Source organism: Symphodus melops (genome assembly GCF_947650265.1).
Source record: "Symphodus melops genome assembly, chromosome: 7".
Classification (NCBI taxonomy): domain Eukaryota; kingdom Metazoa; phylum Chordata; class Actinopteri; order Labriformes; family Labridae; genus Symphodus; species Symphodus melops.
In genome coordinates this window covers 14,732,702-14,754,493 of record NC_136697.1, presented here as the reverse complement: position 1 = coordinate 14,754,493, position 21,792 = coordinate 14,732,702, and the positions used below count along the sequence as shown (strand labels likewise).

At 38.4% G+C, this 21,792-nt stretch overlaps 1 protein-coding gene and 1 long non-coding RNA gene across 4 annotated transcripts; one reads left to right on the top strand and one right to left on the bottom strand.

The window, feature by feature from the left end:
* Positions 1-100: 100 nt before the first annotated feature.
* On the bottom strand, positions 101-15,797 carry LOC306826516. Its single transcript, XR_013779447.1, has 4 exons — positions 15,710-15,797; positions 14,910-15,014; positions 1,413-1,569; positions 101-194 (listed from the first exon to the last, which is right to left on the bottom strand). It is a non-coding gene; the product is annotated as an uncharacterized lncRNA (long non-coding RNA).
* Positions 15,174-21,456, top strand: LOC306826515 (spindlin-W-like). 3 transcript variants are annotated; one of them, XM_079347877.1, is made up of 5 exons: positions 15,174-15,307; positions 15,968-16,009; positions 17,402-17,661; positions 19,285-19,518; positions 20,219-21,456. In XM_079347877.1, exons 2-5 carry the CDS (start codon positions 15,990-15,992, stop codon positions 20,422-20,424), a joined length of 720 nt encoding a protein of 239 aa, XP_079204003.1. In that variant the 5' UTR covers positions 15,174-15,307; positions 15,968-15,989; the 3' UTR covers positions 20,425-21,456. The 3 variants fall into 3 exon arrangements, with proteins under 3 accessions (XP_079204003.1, XP_079204005.1, XP_079204004.1); XM_079347879.1 differs by lacking the exon at positions 15,174-15,307 and adding an exon at positions 15,543-15,566; XM_079347878.1 differs by lacking the exon at positions 15,174-15,307 and adding an exon at positions 15,801-15,824.
* The last annotated feature ends 336 nt before the right edge of the window (positions 21,457-21,792 follow it).

Here is a 21,792-nt window from a genome sequence, read left to right as displayed (position 1 = left end):
AACACAGCTCACATATGAATGCCAGGATTAGCATTTGGTCCGAGCTCCATGAATGACTCAGTGGGGGGGGGGGGGGGGGGGGGGGGGGGGGGGGTTACAGTAAATCATTTTTACAGCTGCAGGGAGCTTCAGTCACATCTCAGTCGGTTGCTGGACAGTCAGTTGGCAGAGGAGGAAGTGAGAAGTGCGTCAAGCTGAAATGATCAAGAGAAAAATACACAGTTAGTGACAGGGGGGCAGTTCATATGCTCTAATGCAATCTCTGCCATCTTATTCACAAAGTATAGAGTGTGTAGAGTCTTGTCTGTTCTCTTTTCTTTGTCTTTAAGGTTAATTGGTGACTCAACATTGCCAGTAGGTGTGCTTGAGGTTGTTTGTTTGTCTCTGTACATCAGTCCTGTGAATAGCAGGTGACCAGTCCCTAGTGCACCTTGTCTTTCGACCAATGACAGCTGAGATCAGCTCCAGCCCGGCACCACCCAAAACGAGACAAACGGTACAAATATCTGAATGATCTGCCTCTTGGAAAAGGGCAGCTTCTATCTAAAAATGATATTTTAAACCTTTTAAAGTTTATGCCCCTTACACTTGAATTTCCCTCGGGATCAATAAAGTATCTATCTATCTATCTATCTATCTATCTATCTATCTATCTATCTATCTATCTATCTATCTATCTATCTATCTATCTATCTATCTATCTATCTATCTATCTATCTATCTATCTATCTATCTATCTATCTATCTATCTATCTATCTATCTATCTATCTATCTATCTATCTATCTATCTATCTATCTATCATTTATTACATTTATTTTAGTCCCCTTAGGTAACGAAAAGTGAATTGAAACGGTAACAATAAATACTGTTCTGTAAAATACTGTGTATCTGAGTTCTGCTTTCAGCATCAAATGATATAATTACTACAGTGTCTCTTGGAGGACAGGAGGAAGAGGAGGATGAGGAGGGCAACAGCAGAAACAAGGGCATAGCCTGTATGCAGTATGCACTTTTTCCATGCAATGCTATGTATAAATAATGAACCTTTTACATGTTAGCTCCCTGAGAAAGTCCCTGAATACTTATCCAGTGTAAAATGAAAATGTCGCATCAATTTCTCTCTGAGTTTAACTTTTTAAAGTGTTACATTTTTCTTCCCTACAGGGAGAGGCCAGAGTGGTCGAGAGCATCTGGCCTGAGCAGCACTCCATATATGTACTCTGCTAAACACATTCTATTACAGTCACCCCAGAAACGTCAAGCAGCCCCTGGTCAAAAGAAAAGCAGTGACACATAGAGGGTAAGGTGAATGAAGGGATAATGCAAAGCAGTGATATATTCTTGCAATGTGGGTAAGAGAAGAACTGATTAATGAGGTAAAGGAGAAATAACATTCTGAGCAGACATTACCTTCAGAGGGCTTTATTTTGTTAGTAAAGCATCTAATCTCCCCGGCTCTTTAGGCTCTTTCAGCCGTGATTATTTTGCGACAGGAAACGAAGGCGCCTGTTCAATGATTTTCCTCCAACATCCACTTCCTGCTATAATATTTGCTCTGGGCTGCCAACTAAAGTGATGAGAGACAAGACAATGTTTTGGTTTCTGAACGATCTCATCTGCTCTGCTCTGTCAAGGACTGTGCTCCCAGTGACACTGCCGCTATTCATCAGGCGCGCACGCACACACGCACACGCACACACACACACACACACACACACACACACACACACTGAGAAAGACAAAAGTGTTCCCCAGCCCAATGTTCCTTTCTTTGCAAAGCTGTTGAACTTATCAGAGAAAGCAGAACACATGAAAGTCATCACAGTGCATAAATGTGTGTATTCATATTATAAACATTTAACACAATTTATAGGTGCACTGCCTTCAATCCCTGAGCTCAAGCAGTAACATAAACACCTGCAAACAGCCAAAGGAGAATCCACTTACCCAAATCAAGTCTCTCTTAAAGAGGATGAGAGCTCATTGTTAAGTTTGCTCTCCAAATGACAAGTTTCCATCTTTCTTTGCCGAGTGTGTCCACAAGTGAGTTGTTGTTTTAGATGATGAGTTTAGTGATTCAGTTTGTTTGTGATGCTTTGGCAGACTTGATCTGTTGTTTAATTAATTCATCATCCTGTGTTCAGGGATACATGTGTGCCTGTTTAGAATTATTGAACATTTAGATTGATTTTATTAACAAGACAAATGACTAATTGTCTTACTATATTTCTCCTGAACAAATTAAGGTGAAACCTTTGACAATAAAAAAACAACAACCTTGAAGTGGAATCGTTGTCTCACTGACTTTATTCCCATGCCTCATCGCAACTGTGAATGTCAATGAGCTTCAGCCCTCATCATTTAGGTTTCACCTGAAACACACACTAATAAGATGTTTTGACCACTTTCACTGACCACTATAGAGCCATGTTTTTATGATTGGGTCTGATTGTCTTCTGCTCTTTTAGGAGGATGCTGGTGACACACATTCCTGCCAAATATGTCACGCTATTCCTCTGATCTACAGGTGGCAGTGAAGTGCCAAGAAATGCAGCAACCTGCCAGCAGAAATGGTGGAAAGGAAGATTAAAAGCCAATAATAGTTGCCACTTCTTCTTTTTTGCATTTTCTCTCCACTTGATGCAGGATTTCAGCAATGAATGAAGCAAAATCCAGCTTTGGCGATGTGTTATGAGTTGTGATTTAAATCAGTCATGTAATTTTCATAGGCAAAAAGGTATACACAATGTATTTTTCTGAGAATAACTAAAAGTAAACAAAAACTGTTTAATAGAAGAGAATTGCAAACTTCAGTCAAACCCTCTATTTCGACCAACACATAACCAAAAAAGCCTTTTTTCATCTGAGAAACATTGCCCGCCTCTGCCCACCCCTCTCTTTTTTAGCGGCTGAGACCCTCACCCACACATTCATCACTTCCAGACAGCAACAGTCTCATATATGTTTCATCATCCAAACTGCTCAGGACAACTAGAATATAACCAGAACTCTGCTGCTCGTCTTCTCACATATTTCCACACCTGTGACCACATCACCCTTGTCCTTCATAACCTCCACTAGCTCCCATCTTCCAGTGCCGTCCACTTCAAACTCCTCATCACCTACAGTATAAAGCCCTCAATAATCTGACTCCCCCCTACCTGTCTGAGCTCCTCCACCAACACACTCCCACCCGAGCTCTCAGGTTGGTGATTCAAACTCTAATGCATTATTACTTTAACTTAAAAAAGATATAAATGGAATATTAGTTATTGTACTGGTCCATTCTGGGTGTGGGTTTACAAAGACAGAACTAAGCCCCCTAATTCAATTGTAACTAACTGCGTATTGATTTACTCATCGGGAAACTTTGTTTAACCAGTAACCTGAGGCGTTTGAAGGCCCACCACGGCACATGTGCTTAATGTACAGTCAAAGACTTTCAAACTGAAAGGAGCAACCCTTATTTTGACACCTACTGCAAAAGAGTAGAAACTGCAACACAAAATAGTTTTTTTACAAGGGTCATTTTTTTTTCTGTTTCTTAGCTGTTGAAATGTATTTTTTGTGTGTAAACTATTATTGAATAGTTCAGATGAAGTCAGAGAGAAGAACAAAAGAACACAGAAACACTACAAAAAAGAATTGTCTGCTGCTGTTATTTTTTAACCAAGCTCTTAAATTCAGGCTGCTGTCTGGGTCTGTAGTTGTTGTCGAGCATTAACCCATGGGCTGGTCTGTTCTGCTCCGTGTTGGCGATGGGAGCCTAATCGCAAACACACTGCTGTGGGGCCTTAAATTTTACAAGTCACTTTCAGCTGTCTGTGCAAAAACATAATCTGTGGAAGTCCTTTTAAGTGGCCTTAGAAGAGATGGACAATTGAACACGAGGACATCTGAAACAGACGGTTGTTTGTGAACAACAGTGATGATGTTATTATCAGGAGAATAGAGAAACCCCACAGCATCCATCACCTCCACACAGAGCACCCCTGAGTCCTTACAACACCCTGAGCTCTCTCTCTCTCTCTTTTAGCTGGGAACAAACAGCCCTCAGTGAATCCTGCACAGACAAACTGATGCTGCAAAAATTTACCAAATCCTCTGTGCTCAGCTGAGTGTCTAAAGAGCCGACTCTGTATCTGTATCTGTTTGTTTCTCACGGTGATGCGACATATTTATCTCTATTTACTTTATGGAACCTCACTGAGTCTGTTTCAAGAGTGTGTCACACTGGTTTGGATGTGGGAGCTTCGACAGTCCATCACAGTGTTTGGCTAAAGGAACGTGGGTGGGCCCGATGTGCAAACTAACATTTTATGGTTAATAAAGACGGACTCAAAATGGTTTCAGAATTGTTTTTTTTAAAATTGCCAAGTACATTTACATAAAGGGAAATTGTCTTGGTGTACTGGTGCTAAAAACAGCTAACATGCAAAATAAGGCTAAATGAAACTATTAAATTACTTAAATAAAATAAAATATGAGAAGCAATTGTCATATAAAGAATAATAAAAAACACAAAATGTACAAAATTGCTTCTTTGTAATTTAAATGATACCTTACCAAGAAGATTCAAAAGGACAAGTAAGAATTACATACTTTGAACTTTTTATAAATTACTTATATTGTTGCTTCCATTACAGCCTTTGTAAAGCCTTTTTATAGTCTATGAATTTTGAATTGCATTAACTGTCTGTTTTTTAGGAAAAATAATTGTATCCATTTTTATCTAGGCTATTTTCTCTAGTATTTGTTATTTGACTTTATTCGAAGAAAAAAAAGCTACACGAGTCCTAAATACATATAAATAAGCCGTGAGTGATGAGATTGAGGTCTAAGATTTGGGAAAAGTCAAACAAGTCATGATGATACATGCCACATATTAACATTCAATCCAAATTTTACGAGACATCATTCTAGGTTGCTAGCACTGGCTTCTCATTTGGTGACTTGTTCGTCATTTGAATTGTTGTTCCTTTCCGTTGTCTTTGCTTCTTTCGATGGCTGGGCTGTGAAACTGAATTTCCCTTCTGGAATTAACACATAAATGAGTAGTAATTTCATGTATTAATCCAAAATGCTGGATATTTTTCCCTCAGTGTTTTTAAAGACATTCTCACTTCCCATGTTCGTGAACATCGTACAGACTCTCTGATACAGACAACATTAACAATAAGGTGTCTTTTTTCTATGTTAGCATGTTTAGATCAGCATTTTAGGCACAATTTAAAACAGCTATGGCTGAAATTTTCTTCTTGTCTTTGTTGATGATTTTGTCAACGGGTTTGAAATATGTTACTTTTATGCCCTCAAAAAGTGACTCTGCATAGGTGAAAACTGAATTTATAAAAAGATATATCATGGTTAAAATGAACCATCCATGTTTGACTTCATCATGATGACAAAATAAACAGTTATAAGTAATCTGATCAGGCTAGTATACATCCAGATAGACACTGTGCTGATAATGAACTTATATTAGGCAAGCTGGGAAAATGATCAATACTTCCAGTGTTTCCATTATTCTTACAGACTCATCATAATGTAATAGTTATGACATAGAAGCTCATTTCCTCTCCACTTCCTGTCTCTCTTTTATCAGACCATCTAACACATGCACACACACGCACGCATATACACACACACACACACACACACACACACACACACACACACACACACACACACACACACCCACACACACACACACACGAATACCCTCGATGACCCAGTGCACGCTCCTGCTCAGTACCGTCTCTATTTAGTCCTCTGCCCCACTATGCTGCAGAGTTGGTCTTAGGATGGCAGAATAACCAAGGCTTCTTCCCTCTCCTCACATATCCCAGCATGCTCTATTTCTGTCCCTGCTCTCTCTCTCTCTCTCTGCTTTCAGCAAAGCAAAACTGACGTCTCTCTCGCTTTCTCTGCACTAAACAGATGAGTTACGTCAGTGATGGGGTTTCAACTGAAGATCTGAATTTAAATAATGCCTGTTACCTTTTTAAAATACTAACAGATTATGTTTCCCAACACAATCATGTTCTTAGAAATAGAGAAAAAATAAGACAACAGATGTTTGACTTTTCAAATTTGCTGTCCCCCTTTTGTCTAATTGAGAGTAATTACAGTGATGAGATGTTATTTTTATACAACAAAAGCAATTAAGTAATGAGACATAAATGATTATTGGCAGGGACAGAGGGAGGGAAAGAAAGAGGATGGGGGTGGAGTGTGAAAAGGGCAAAGGGGATAACGAATGAAGGGAGCAGAAATGGGAAGAGGGGATTATTTACAAAAAAAAATCATCTGTGAAATTGCTGAGTCACTGGAAGGGTAAAGCTGCAGAACAGCTCCCTCTTTCTCCTTCTGTCTCCTCCTCACCCAGAAGCCCTACACACACCAAGACACACAGCTTGTCCCCACCCCACCAACATCGTCACCATCAAGAAAGACACTTACACACATAAACACACAAAGGGTGCAGGAGGGAGAAGGATGAGGCATATTGCTACTCCAAAGCAATCCTGTGACAGCAACTTCAGCTTTGCATTCGTCATAAAGACTCACAACCACAAACAGCCTTACACCAAAAAGTTAAAAAAACCCCCAACCCAATTATTTTCCACCAGAGTAGCAGATGACAGTCAGATGACGTTTGTACAACATCGGATCTCATGTGTGTATTACAAAAGCAAGTTCAAGATTGTTTTTTTTTTTTTTTGGGGGGGGGGGGGTTGCATAATGTCCAAACTTGATTGACTTTTCCATATGTAGTCACATGCTCCACTTACTGCAGATTCACAGCCCTCCGGAGCAGAAATTAGTGTGTGCAAATCAGTGATTGGCAAAGCTTGATAATCCCATCTATTACACTGCTCAGTGGGCAGAAAGCTTTTATTTGATGGGTCAGGAGGGTTTTTATTTATAGTGGTACAGCCAACAGCAAGTATATAATGACAGCAGTAGAAATTACTTATATTCTCATGGAAACACGAGTGACCATAGCAACTCCTGAATTTCAATTGGATCATAAAAGCTCCTTAAGGGAGAAATGTAACTGTATGTTAATTTAGTTAAGTGCTTAAGTTTATTATATTACTATTTCTATTGTAATACATTTCAGGGGCTATTTTTGCTTCAGTTCAGAGGGAAATGTTTCCCTACTCTTAACTCCATTTATTGACAACTGTAGTTTAGGTTTAAATGCAAATGATCATACATTATTAAAGTATTTGAGAGGTTCAACCTCTAAGGAGTAGATGAAACAGTTAACAGTAGCCTAGTAGCCTAACCTTCATTTACTGCAAAACAAATGATCTGATGTGTAATAATTAGGGCTGTCAAACAATAAAAAAAAAAAAAAATCACGATTAATTTCTACATTTCAATAGTTCATTGCAATTGATCACATTGTTAATTGCATGTTTATTTGAAATTCCATTATTTCACATTTATAAATCAGCTTTTCATTTGTATCTTATAATCTTTCTGGTAGCTCCAAGGTTACAACATTAACTGAAACTTACTGAAGTGAAACGAGGGATTCAAAGATGCAGCAGAGTCCTTCTTCTACATCACTGACTACAGAGAGACGCTCCAGAGTCTTATCAACTGTGTGTGATTCATTACCATAAAAATATGATTGCATTAATTTAAGACCTAATTTAATTGAAATCAATTAGATAATGCTGACAGCCCTAATAATAGCGTAACATTAAGTTAACTTAACATTAATGAACATGGAAAATGTTTACATTTTGTTGCTTTACTTTACTTGTTAATACTTTTAATTAAAGAAAAGCGAACCCTGTTCAAAGCAATATGTCAAACAGACGTCAATACGTTGTCACAACGTTGTTTGCCTGATGTAGGAGTGTTTTAAAAAAGAAAATGCTACTACTGTCTTCAAACTGCAAAACATATTGTTCACCGTGGAAATGTTTTTAGAAACAGGAAACACATGACATCTGCATGCTGTGTCCAACAACATCTTGATTGCAGCGGTTAAAGGCATTTAAAGTTATGGAAATAATTGATCTTTATGTTTGGGGTCAGGTACAAATACTGTTTCAGTCTGTTCCATTACGAGTTAAAAAAACTGTAAGGCAAAAGAACATCAGCTCTTACATTTAAGTATAAGACTTTTAATGAAAAAGATAAAAATAAACAAACAGTTGAGGGAAAAGAAAACGTTTCAGCCACAGGCCTTTGTCTGCATTACAAACTCATGTGATGACAGAAATAGTTTCAAAAATACATTTGTGTAAACAGACATAAACACATGGAGCAATGTTTTGGACTCAGGTAGCATTAGCTATTGATTGAAAGAACAGTGCACCCTGCTGTTGGGGTAAGATTGACAGTAGATCACAGGAGAGGAGAGGAGAGGAGAGGAGAGGAGAGGAGAGGAGAGGAGACACAGTATGACTCAGGACTATGAAGTCAGAGTAGGTTTATGCAGAGATTAAAGGATTGAAGAACAAGGGAGTGAAGGCGTGGGCAGAAAAAGTCCAGTAAGTCCTGCAGAGAGACAACAGCGAATAATCACAACGCTGTTACTCATGAAAATAAACTGTGATCAACTTTAGATCCATATCACCTCTGGAGGGGAATAATCGATACAGCAGCACAATTTATTATCTCAGAAGGAAAATAATACAAAGCTCAAATCACTTCTGCATACGTGTGTCCTCTGGGTGACACATAAATTGATCTTCATATCAATTGCACAAAAAAGCAATATGACGTTCGGGTCATCTTTATACTCATATCCCACTCAGCACTTCAGTAAAAACCAAGTGGCACCCGCAGAGGGGCCTCAGCCAAGGGGGGAGGTATATTTTAATATCAAAGATAGACATATTTATGTGTTCTTTGAGAGTAGCAAACTGTAATAGTTTATTTGTATTTACAAAGGGGATCATGCGACTACTTCTGAGGGAAAGAATAAATGCTCAATGAGAGAGAGCAATTTCACATGATTCTGCGCTTGCATTCAGTGCCACTCAGATATATACAGCAGTGTCATTTTATTTATTTGTCTTAACCAGTTATTGTATTAAACAATAAATGTGTCTCCTGCCTTTTCTGTTGCAGAAAAGTTAAGCCAAAGTATTTAAGAGCTTCAGAGCTGAAGTTCTACCCATTTCCATACCTAAATACAAATTACATTAAACCTTGCAGAACAGTTTTTGTGTTGACCAAAAGCAGACACATCAGTTTATATAAAGTTGAATGAATCTTGTGTTTATATTTGTTATGCTTCCTCTTGATGTTGCTCCTCTACGCTGCTTATTGATTTTCTTTTTTTTTTTTGGAACATTTTGGAATTTTGTATTTTACATTTTGTATTTCAATTTTGACACTTTGCTTTCTGTCAACACTTTATTTTCTTTGTCTTATTTTGGCACACGTTCCTTTGAAGTGTGGGTACACACAATAATTGCAGGAAGCTTACGAGACATTTATTTACATACACTGTTTTAAACTGCACTTCATTAAAACCTCTGTCTCTATAGTGAAGCTTGGTGATTAGGGTCAGGAGATCCCATGTCACACACATACACAAACAAACACACACACACACACGCACGCACACATTTGCATCCCCTCCTGGTTGTGGTGGTGGTGTTAATTAGAGCTGTGCATAAATGAAGGCAGATGTACTCCACCTTATTCTTGGGGTCAATTAGCTGTGACAGTAAGAGCAACACAATCCTAAGACCCAGTTAATGAGAAGATTTACTTATTATCACACCCACTGGATATAATTACATTGAAACATTTAGCGGTATGGCTAAGTGCTGGTTGGCAGATGCTACATCAGCTCTAAGAAAGGACAGTTGTCCATCATGTCATTTTTTCTGTGGTACATAATTATATTATACTCACACTCTATGGCATTCCTTCTTCTGATTTTCTGATTTATGTGCCTTTTAAATATAAGTTATAATAGATAGACTTTATGAACCTCTTACAGCAGGGGTATGTCCAGACTTTTTTGACTGGAAGCACTGAATTATGTATGATTGGCATTAAGTACAGTGGGTACGGAAAGTATTTGGACCCCTTTAAAACTTTCACTCTCTGTTTCATTGAGGCCATGTGCTAAATGTTTTGCAAATATCACATAGTCATAAGTATTCAGACCCTTTGCTGTGACCCTCATATCTAACTCACATGCTGTCCATTTCTTCTGATCCTCCTTGAGATGGTTATGCTCCTTCATTGGAGTCCAGCTGTTTAATTAAACTGATTGGACTCGATTAGGAAAGGCACACACCTGTCTACATAAGACCTTACAGCTCACAGTGCATGTCAGAGCAAATGAGAATCATGAGGTCGAAGGAACTGCCCAAGGAGCTCAGAGACAGAATTGTGGAAAGGCACAGATCTAGCCAAGGTTACAAAAGAATTTCTGCAGCACTCATTGTTCCTCAGAGCACAGTGGCCTCCATAATCCTTAAATGGAAGACGTTTGGGACGACCAGAACTCTTCCTAGACCTGGCCGTCCAGCCAAACTGAGTGATCATGGTAGATGAGCCTTGGTGAGATAAAGAAGAACCCAAAGACCACTGTGGCTGAGCTCCAGAGATGGAGTAGGTAGATGGGAGAAAGTTCCACGAAGTCAACTATCACTGCAGCCCTCCACCAGTCGGGGTGGCAGAGTGATCCGACGGAAGCCTCTCCTCAGTGCAAGACATCCAAGCCTGCATAGAGTTTGTCAAAAAAACACATGAAGGACTCCCAGATTATGACAAACAAGATTCTCTTGTCTGATGAGACCAAGATTGAACTTTTCGGTGTTAATTCTAAGCGGTATGTGTGGGGAAAACCAGGCACTGCTCATCACCTGCCCAATACAATCCTCACAGTAAAACATGGTGGTGGCAGCATCATGCGATGGAGGTGTTTTTCAGCTGCAGGGACAGGATGAGTGCTTGCAATGGAAGGAAAGATGAATGCAGCCAAGTACAGAGATATCCTGGAAGAAAACCTCTTCCAGAGTGCTCAGGACGTCAGACTGGGCCGAAGGTTCACCTTCCAACAAGACAATGACCCTGAGCACACAGCTAAAATAAGAAAGGAGTGGCTTGGGAACAACTCTGTGACCATTCTTGACTGGCCCAGCCAGAGTCCTGACCTAAACCCAACTGAGCATCTCTGGAGAGACCTGAAAAGGACTGTCCACCAACATTCACCATCTAACCTGACAGAAGATCTGTAAGGAAGTATGGCAGAGGATCCCCAAATCCAGGTGAGAAAAATGTGTTGCATCATTCCCAAGAAGACTCAATACTGAGCAAACGGTCTGAATACTTATGACCATGTGATATTTCAATTTTCTTTTTTAATACATTTGCAAAAATGTCTACATTTCTGTTTTTTTCTGTCAAGATGGAGTGCCGAGTGTACATTAATGAGAAATAAAATGAACCTTTTTGATTTTAGGAAATGGCTGTGATGAAACAAAGAGTGAAAAATGTATAGTGGTCTGAATATTTTCAGTCTCTGATAACCATATTTACTTAACAAAGGGAGAGACACCCACCAGCAAGTCTAGGCAGGCAACTCCAGCTGCACTGATTTCACACTTCACGTGTCATTCTCCACACTTACCAGACAGTGCGCTGTCATTGCCTGCCCCTCTAAATTGGGCCTCAGACCCCGGACTCTTCTGACACGCAATTGTACGCCAAGCTGAATGTCAGACCAGAGAAGTTTTTAACAATAAACCAACCTAGAAGAACTATGATTGCAACACCAACCACCAAACCATCTATCAGGTACAAAGCCAAATATTATATTTCTATATACATATTTAGATAACATTATCTTATATAGTCTTGAACATATTAATCTTCAATTACCTGTTAATATTTTGAGTTAATTGTTATTTAATGTTTACATTGTACAGAGAGAGTACAGTCCACCAAAGTTAAATTCCACGTGTGTTAAACATACCTGGCCAATAAAGCTGATTCTGATTTTGAAATACGTCATTTAAGCTTCCAGGTTCATGTCAGCATTTCCACATTTTAAGTATTAAAGAAAACATCTTTGGCTACATCCTGTTTGAAAGCTAATCACAAAAATCCAACATGTAAAACACTGTTAGTAGGAGGGAGGATCATCTTTACTCATAACATGAAACATATACGATAGAAATCATAAAACTCTAGATTGTAATTCTCCATCTTTGGTTTGATTTTGCTTTGATTCAGCTGAGAGGTGAGCTGTGAACCAGAAAGAAAAAGAGCCATGCTAATTAAAGCTGAAAACATTCATCTGCAGCACACCTCTCTTTTAGATCCAACACCCTACTTCACACACACATGCACGCACGCACACACACACACACACACACACACACGCACGCACGCACGCACACACACACACGCACGCACGCACGCACGCACACACACACACGCACACACATGCACGCACACACACACATGCACGCACGCACACACACACACACGCACGCACACAGAGAGAGCCAAGTTTGGGTCAGCTCAAAACATGCTTGATGCAATTTCATATGCCATCGCTTTAAAAATAAGGTTGCATAGGGATGTTGGTAATAATAGTTATCTGATCAATTAACACACACATTAACTCCCACATGAGCTAACCTTGGCTTGACTTATCGATGTAATCCCACTGAGCAGGAGTGTGTATCTGGACTTTTGTCCTTCATACCTACATTCATACCCATAAACATTTGTCAAAAGAATGTAATAAATACTCAAATAAATAAATAAAATAAATTTAAAAAAAATTAAAAGATAGGGAGTTTAAACACAACAGAGTCCATTATTGCAATGAGTCTGGGGGTGAGTTTTAGCCGTGTTTGTGGGATGTCCACTGCTCTGGGGAAGAAGCCTATTTGTGCAAGTGTTTGAGGTTCTCAGTGGTGGTGAAGAGGGTCTTACCGGGGTATGAGGGTTCCTGTAGGATGTTTGTGGTCCATGTGAGGAGACAGCTTGAGTGGATGTCGTTTAGGTTAGAGACACGAGAGCCGACAATTCTCTTGGCCGTCTTGACAACTCGCAAGTTGTGTAGAAAAAGAAAATATCTATAAGGAACCATAAAAGTTCAGATTTCAAGAAAAAACAGTTGTAAAACATTCAGTTTAACCCCAAAACTTCAAGTCGGAGATACCCGTGCAGAGTCTCATTCAACTTCCTCAAATCTCCAGTGACCTCCACTCCAGAACAATATGGGACTAAATGTACCAAATAAAACAATAGCAACAAAAAAAGGCCTGCCAGCCCATTTCTCCAACATCCAGGCCTTTTCTGTTGCTGTGACAACAACAAGGACATGAGGATACAACCTTGGACGGCGGACAGCTTTGTGTCGATACAACACTGGCTTCCTCGTGAAGGCTTTCAGCTTTACAGCACTGACTCACACCTCACAAACAATACCGTCTGTAATGAACTAAACTGAATTATTTTGTTTTCAAACTGTTTTCACCAAGAATCATGAATTGCTGAAGTCACTCAGACCACCAAAGCTGCTAATGGTGGACAAAAAGTTTCTCTCTGGTAAAATGCTCTTATTAAGATGTGGTAATAAGATAATTTTGCGTCTGAAAATCATCATTTAAGTTTAGACCCTGAGTGGCTGGTGAAAAGAAGTTTAAGAACTGTCGGTGAGATTTAAAAAAAAGTATGTGTTTCTCACAGAAAATTATCCAGTTTTTAAGCCAGACATGTGCGTCACAATTTCAGCCTTGGTCACGATTTTACCGTCCAGCAGATGAATTTGGCAATTATGAGGTATCCATTCTTTTAATAAAATGAATTCCTGCTGACTGCTGCAGAAAAACTCTAACAAGACTAAGATTTGTGATGTTGAATCATTCATTTTACATGTTCAAATATTGTATATTTATTGAGCCTATTTTATTAGAATGAGCATTTAAAACACCACCTATGTTCAAGATTTGAACTATAAAATGTAAAGTCTGTAATTTACATTCCAATTAGGGTGTAAAGCGACTCACACATCACCCTTTATTTGGTTATAATATGTGTATTATGTGTGGTCTGGGCATTATCTTGTAAAAACAAAAAAAACCTGGCATTTCACATTTCGATATGAGTCAGTTTAATACAATGTATGAACGAATAATATGATGTGATTAAAATAAAGTTAGTCATCTTTATAAGCAATTGAGCCACAATTATGTACTCATGATTAGGTTGGTAACTTCTGATTGCTATGTGATACCATTAACAAGCCGTTTTTTATTCACAACCACATTTCAGGTGAGTCATACACATACAGGTGGTTTGGCACAAGATAAAACCAAAGCTTTCACCCTGAAAATGCAGTCAGACGTGCACCCAAGGGTACTGCATCATTCACTCTGCACACCGTTCAGTCCATCAGTCTCCAGGAGAGGCCAGAGGCAGAGATATTATGTTAAGTCTGACATCTTGTGGTGATAATAAGCATTTCAGCTACACAAGGAAGTCTCCTCGCCTTTTTGTGTCATACCATGGTGTGGTTTTAAAAAAAATGCACTGGAAATTGACTTTTAAAGAGATAATAAAGGTGTTGTTGTTTCCAAATGATGTAACACAAGTATTCAGTATCTCATACCGCTCTTGAATTACAGAAGTTACTTGAGCAGTTGATTGTTAAAACTTTTTAAACATTCAGTTAAAAACAGTATCAGTAAGACATCTAACTTACAAGATAGGTTCTGTTTAATTACTTTGTTCATGATATTTGGACAGACTGTTATTGAACTAGGCCTAATGAGAGTCAAACAATTAGACGTCATATTTTTCTACATTCATTTGTAATAAAAAAAAGGGGTAATTATCTGCGTAGAATAAATGTAAACTCAAATACCTAGCTTTGTCTGCGGGTTTGACATTACTTACATGACGTAAGGAAGGTGTTGAAATTCCTGAAAACTGTGGACTTAAGCGATGATGAATGGTGGGTAATGTAGTTTTGGGACTTCCTTTATTGGACTATATGTCTGTCTGAAATTGAAAAAAAAAAGCACAAATATTATCACCTTCTGAGTAAGAAAGAAAGTATGCATAACACAACGGTCAATATAAGGTGTATACATTTTTTTAAAGAGTTTTCGACTATTTCAAGCATTCACGTAGAAGAACATTAGAGCGACTCTAAGTCCCAGAATGCTTTGAGTGCTGTGGTAGGTTTTTGGTACTTGTAGTCCATACAGGGGTGACTGTTTCCGTGTGTCTATCTTACGTTAGGTGTCGGAATCTGCTCTTCAAAGACTAACAAATGTGAAATTATTGATCAGGTAAGGCACACAGATTATTCTCCTGGCCCTATTGAATTAAACGGCTACATAAAACATGTCACCTAATGTCTTTCGGTCAGTCTCTGTTTTTTAATGTCAGTTTTAGAAGCTAACGTTAAAACCAGTGTGCAAAATCAGCGCTTACTTGGCGATGCATCTCCTTTTGTTCAGCTAGCTTATGTAAAGAAATACAGAAGCCCAATGCTGATAACTATTACTCATATCACATAAACAGAGACACTGAAAAGGGGTCATTGAGGTTTGTTACAGAGCTGTTCCCAGCTTCAGACCCACTGTAGCTGGACATTAATGACAAAACTCGACACGTCGACATTTATTCGGTTACACTTGCTGGAGTTACAGATAAATGTACCACACTCAAGACTGTATAAATGTTTTTACCTGTATTAGCATTTAGCTGCGTTGGTTAGTTAGCATTAGCATTTAGCTCGTCTCACCTATGTTGTTTACATCCGGTAATGCGAGCCTGCTAGCTAATTTGCATCACTGCAGTTGAGTAAGTTTTGGGAAGCAGACTTGAGGAATATCCTGAGTCAATCTGCCTTTAGCAATATTATTTTTTTATTTTTTTATTTCATAAAAAAAGTGTGCCCTGACCCTGTCGTGTTCACTAACTCACCTGTATTGTGTCTCTCTCAGGGTTTTGTGAATTTATGGAAACATGTCAAAGAAACGGGGCAGGTAAGGAACAAGTCTGGCTTTAACTATTTAACTATGAAAGTTTCTAACAGTTAACAGCATTTTAAACATGAAATACAGCAAACACTGTAATGTGCTCTGTTAACTAATGTCCTTAAAACATTATGACTTACAATAGCAACATGTTTTCCGTTATTTCCCTCAGAGCCATTTGACATTTAACTTGGATGACACATTATCCTTGTGCACTTTGAGATGCTAAATAAATGTTTGTTTCATCAAATCCCTCAGGTTGAATTCAATATACAAAAGCAGAGTACATTGACTGTTTCTTTTAAACTATAATGTGGTTCTTTAAATGATTCAGTCATATTTGGCCTTTATGTTAGGATAATAATAAAGATAAGACATGTATTTTGGCTGGGTTTGTCAGCACAACCTTTGACCTTTGAAAGTCACAGCATAAGCACCACATGTTCTTATGTACTTACTGTAAGCAACATTATTCTGAGCATATTGATGTATATCTTTTAAAAATCAGCTGTCATTAAAATCAGTCTACAAAAAGTATGAAAAGAATAAGCACCGCTGAAAAAATGTCCCTGTACTTCTACAGATGTTGATTTTAGAGAACTACGTATTAATTGTTGTATTAATGTTAAATGGAATTATTATTTGCTAAGGATCTGCTAAATCTAAACAAACAAAAGTTTGGGGCTTAATTGTCTTTATTAAGAGAGGACAGTGAATACTGTCAATCAGCAGCTTTAGAAAACAAACTGAAAAATCTGCTGAAAGATGCTCAATTCTGTAACCACTGATCTTGATTCATACATTTAAGTGTGTGTCTGTGTGTGTGCGCTCAGTGTGTGTGCGTGTAGATAATCTGCTATGTTTGTTACAGACATATTTGTATTTTGTATTATTATGTGATGTTTTAATTGTGACCCGCTGAGGGACTGCAGATGCATCTAACTCTGGTGCAATACATCCAATGGCAACATTTAATATTGTATGGTCCTTTTACAAATAAAAGTTAAAGTTAATAAAGTCAGAAGAGAGAGAGAGTGGCGAATGACATGCAGCAAAGGAGCCACAGGTCAGATTCAAACTCAGACGGCCCACTGAGAGGACTGAATGCTCTGTATGTACATGGGGAGCGCAAACTAACCACTTGGTCACTACCGCCCTTTGAAGGCCCGTTAATATTATACAGTCTTAGACAGGCACACGTGTAGCTTTTCTGTGTAATAGAGTCATTGTTCATTAAGACAGCAGCACCAAAATATATCACTTTATTTCATATCTTTAAGGCCTGAGCAGACAAAACAAATACAGTATTGACTACAAAGCTCATAAACTAACCCAAAAAGGTCATCCTACTTTAGATCTACAAAGAATGAGTAAATAACACTCTCTTCACAATTTTCCTAGGAAGCGAAGCAGTGGAGAGCTGAGCGAGAGCTCAGCGCCAACCCTTAGCCCAGACCCTGACAACCTCTTGAGCCGCAGGATTCAGCACACATGGAGGGAGAAGGGTAACATGACCAAGTGGAAAGGCACCGTGCTGGAAAGGCTCACAGTGAACAGCTCCCTCTACATGGTCAAATATGACGGCTTTGATTGTGTGTATGGCATCGAGCTGTTTAAAGACAACCGTGTGTCCAACCTCCAGGTGTTGTCAGAGAAAGTTGGTGAGTGTGAAACAGTACGACTGAAATTATAGATAAATAAGGCTGTGATTGTTTATCAATATAATTGATACAACTTATAATGTGATCCCTTTAGACTAATCAAATCTTGACTTTATTGGGTAAGAGGAATCAACTTTATCTGATACATCAGTCAATAATTTCAGGTCATGTTAAACATTTCCTTTCCTAAGTTACGTCCCCTGGGACTTTTTCTATATTTAACAGTATTATCCTCTTGAATTGAAATGGACTGTTATTGGCTTATTACCCAAGCTACCCCTTTTAGCCTTCTTATCAAATGTTAGACATCAAGTTCCTGCATGGTGATACTTATGTAAGGCCTGTGATAAAGTAAAACTATAAGTCTGCTAAGGGTTTTTTTTTTCTTTTGCAGATTTAATTGCTGCTATTACAGCAAGATGTGGTGATACAATATTAAATAATGTGAGACTATAGAGGGTATGCAGATTGACAAGGTTAGAGGGAGTCACTGCAATAATAACCAGTGATTGACAGAGACCTCGTACTGGTAGCTGGAATCAGGAGGGAGCAAGCAGTAAATGGCTTTAACTCAGCTGAAAAGTGCAGACTGTTCAGGAATTATTTCTTGATGATCTTCTCTGCAGGTAGTTTATATGCTTAGCTGTAATATGTCCTGGAACGTTTGGATTTGTCACGTTACGTTAATAAAGCCACAGGATAAAGCCATGAAATTATAGAAGCATGTACTGTATGGATCACATCACTACATGCATTCAGTTAGTGATGAATATATTCATATATTCATATTCCCCAGTATGTCCTCCTTCTTTTAATTTTAGATTCTGGTCCAGAATGATCTGTATTTGGTTTGACCTGAGAAGGTAGATATTTATTAGGATTAAATGAAGAGTACACTAACTTGACTTACATTTGGCCAAATGCTGTTGGGCTTTTTACATATTTTTCTTAAAGTATAAATACCCTACCTAAGAGTTCCTGTCTATGCTACTGAAATAACATTTATGCTTATAGCTTTTGTGAAATTGTCACATTAGGAATAAAAGGGAGATGCCAACTGTTTATTGGCTGTTTTAATTAAGCTAGCTTATACTCCAAGAAAGCATAGGTATATTGCACTCACCGTTAATAAGCACTGCTGTTGTGAGATGAAATGTGCAAACAGATTAGTGAAGGCTAAAGTAAAGAGAAACAAGTTCTATATGGTAGTACTCCACACCCTGACTATGAAGTTAATTCAGTTTCACATCTGATGCTGATCGAGCTGTGTGCCTTCATGCTTTGCTTTGTGAACTTCCCTGTCTTTGAAATCCAGTACATATACATATCAGGAAAACAGATTTCTGACCATATATCAATGTCCACTGTGTCTCCAGTAAAATTTAGAGATCTCTGTCGAGTCCAAATATCCTTGATTTTAACATTTAATTATTTGTTTTACTCCCATTTTTGTTCTTGCCATTTACTGAAAACAACTGTATTTCATGTTTTTGACATTTTGTCCAACTGACGAGGGGTGGTCCGGCCGAAGAGTTACGCCAATGCTTTTTCTCTATGCTGTGTCGCATTGGATCTCTAAAGTTTTCCAGTTAAATACTTAACAATGCTTCTTCTTCTGCATAGTAAACAATAAGATCAAGGTACCTCCAGGGGCCGAGGAGCTGGTGGGCCGAGCTGTGGAGCATCTGTTTGAAAAGGAGGACGGGGAGAAAAACGAGTGGCGGGGCATGGTGCTATCCCGAGCCCCCATCATGACCCACTGGTATTACATCACCTACGAGAAAGATCCTGTGCTGTACATGTACCAGCTGTGGGACGACTATAAGGACGGAGATCTACGTGTCCTGCCTGAATCAGGTACAGTATCGAGGGCTTTGTTGTTTTTGCTTAAAACTGTTTGTTTCATATTTCAGTAACTGCTGGAAGGTGGGAGGAAGAGAACGGGAGACATTTACATAGTCAGCATTACGAAACACTTAATTTCTTTGTTGTCTTTTTCCCTGACCATTCAGTACAGAGTCTCAGATGGATTTGAAGACAACACATTTTTAGGGACCCTCTTTTTGTCTCATGAGGAGTCAATATTCATACTATTGAAAAGGTAATGAAGGTTAGGGATAGGGTTGCACAATTATTCGCACTTCATTGTTCGTTGTTACTGGATATGAACATTTGCCGACTGCAAAATTTACACATTTGAAACCTCAAATAAGATTTCTTTATATATGGTAATCAAGTAGTGCTTTCTTGTAGTTTTGATGCAGTCATGTGAAGCTCAAGCTAGCTATGTACTACCCTCAGGTTGATTGGCGTAAAATTAGTAGTGGAAAAAACCTTTTTGGATTTAGGAGAAACATAATGCAAACACAAGCATAAACACAAGTAAACATGAAGAACATCTGATTTTTAAAAACTAAGTTTGGGCTAATAATCAATGTTTCAAAAAATCCTTTACTGTCTGAAGTTTTAGCTTCTTCAAAACAACAATAGAAAAGTGTGTTGTGTATTTTGTCATTTTCCTTCTTATCCTGTTATTGTTTCTGTTTCCCTTTCTTAGAAAACAAACACCTACTTCCAGCAGACAGGAAACCAGGTGAGGAGCCAGAGAGCCTTGTGGGTAAACAGGTGGAGTACGTCACAGATAACGGTATTAAGAGGACGGGCTTGGTCATCTATCAAGTCCCTGCAAAGCCCACCGTATACTACATAAAATATGATGACGACGTCCACATCCATGTCTACGATCTGGTGAAGACCACCTAGCACTAACTGTCTGCTTTCATCCTCAGCCAATGGCTCATTTTTGACCCACCAGTCGTTACCTGTTAAAGTGTTACTGATTTCAGTTCTGCTCCAGTGGGAGGCGACGTGCCGAAGTTTAAAACCGCCGTTTCTTTGGTTTCCTTTTGAATTACACATTGACATAAAGACATGTTGGTTTGGTTGTTTCTCAGTTTTAAGTTGATCTAAATGTTTGACTATGAGTTCCTCCAATGTAAATAAAGCAGGTCTGAGAGCTTGTGTAAAGCCCAGCAGATGAAATGGAGAAGGGTGGTGAAACTTGTATAGTGCAACTTTCAGACTCCAAATTCATACTTTTTGAATGAAAACACATTTCTTACCCACAACTCTGTGTTTAACACACATCTCTTTTCTTTTGATATGCCTGTGCCATTTATTTCATCTGGAATATCCGGCTCTTTTCTTTTTTTTAATGCTAAACATTTTGGTCTGCAGTGCTTCATATGTGTCACTGGGTAGGCCTTTCAGTTTGTTCATTATAGCAGTAATCTTCATCTTATCAGTGTGCTGATTTTACCATCACAGTGAAGTCTGATTTCAATTGTATAGGCATCAATCAGAAGTGACTGTTTCACTTCTGGCATTTAAAACGTCATTCTTATAAAAAAGTGTCTCATGTATCTGTTATGTTTCAACATGCAAATGCAAGTTTTCTACATGATTATATATAAAAAATATTCTGATGTTGTCAAGATGTTTCAACGTGTTTGTAATACACACTATTTATGTAGTTCAGATTGGCCTCCAACATTGTTTAGTATTTTGGACAAAAGTCTTTATTTGCCAAAAATAAGTAATGTGATAAGATATATACAGGCCTGTTATTTGTGACCCTAAATATGTTTTATTTTCTGTAAATATAATCTGAGACATTTTTATGAATGTTCAACAAAGCTGCTTGAAAATAATTCTGTTGTCCTGTATTTGTGAAATGTTGAAGGGATGTTTTGATAATTTGTGTGAATAAATCCATCGTTTTGGGGCAAACGACAACGTATTGAACACATTTCAGCAGGTGAGGCACTACATGTTGAAAACATCAAGACCTATTGTTCTGCTATAGCCAAAAAAAAAAGTTCTTTCCTTGACTAAAAGGGTTTTGGATCTATTCTGATATCTGCTTTTCTGTCACTATGATTGGGCTGTATGTGGTCATCTACCCCTCTGAATGTTGTGGAATGGTCTTTTTATAAAGCTGATGTAGAGACACAAATGGACTATTCAGAATGTGAGTATTTTAAATGATGCGCGTGCATCTCAATTTGAAGTCCTACTCTTTATATAATCATTGCATTGGTAGTCCATCTCTCCTTGACTTCTCTGATCAAA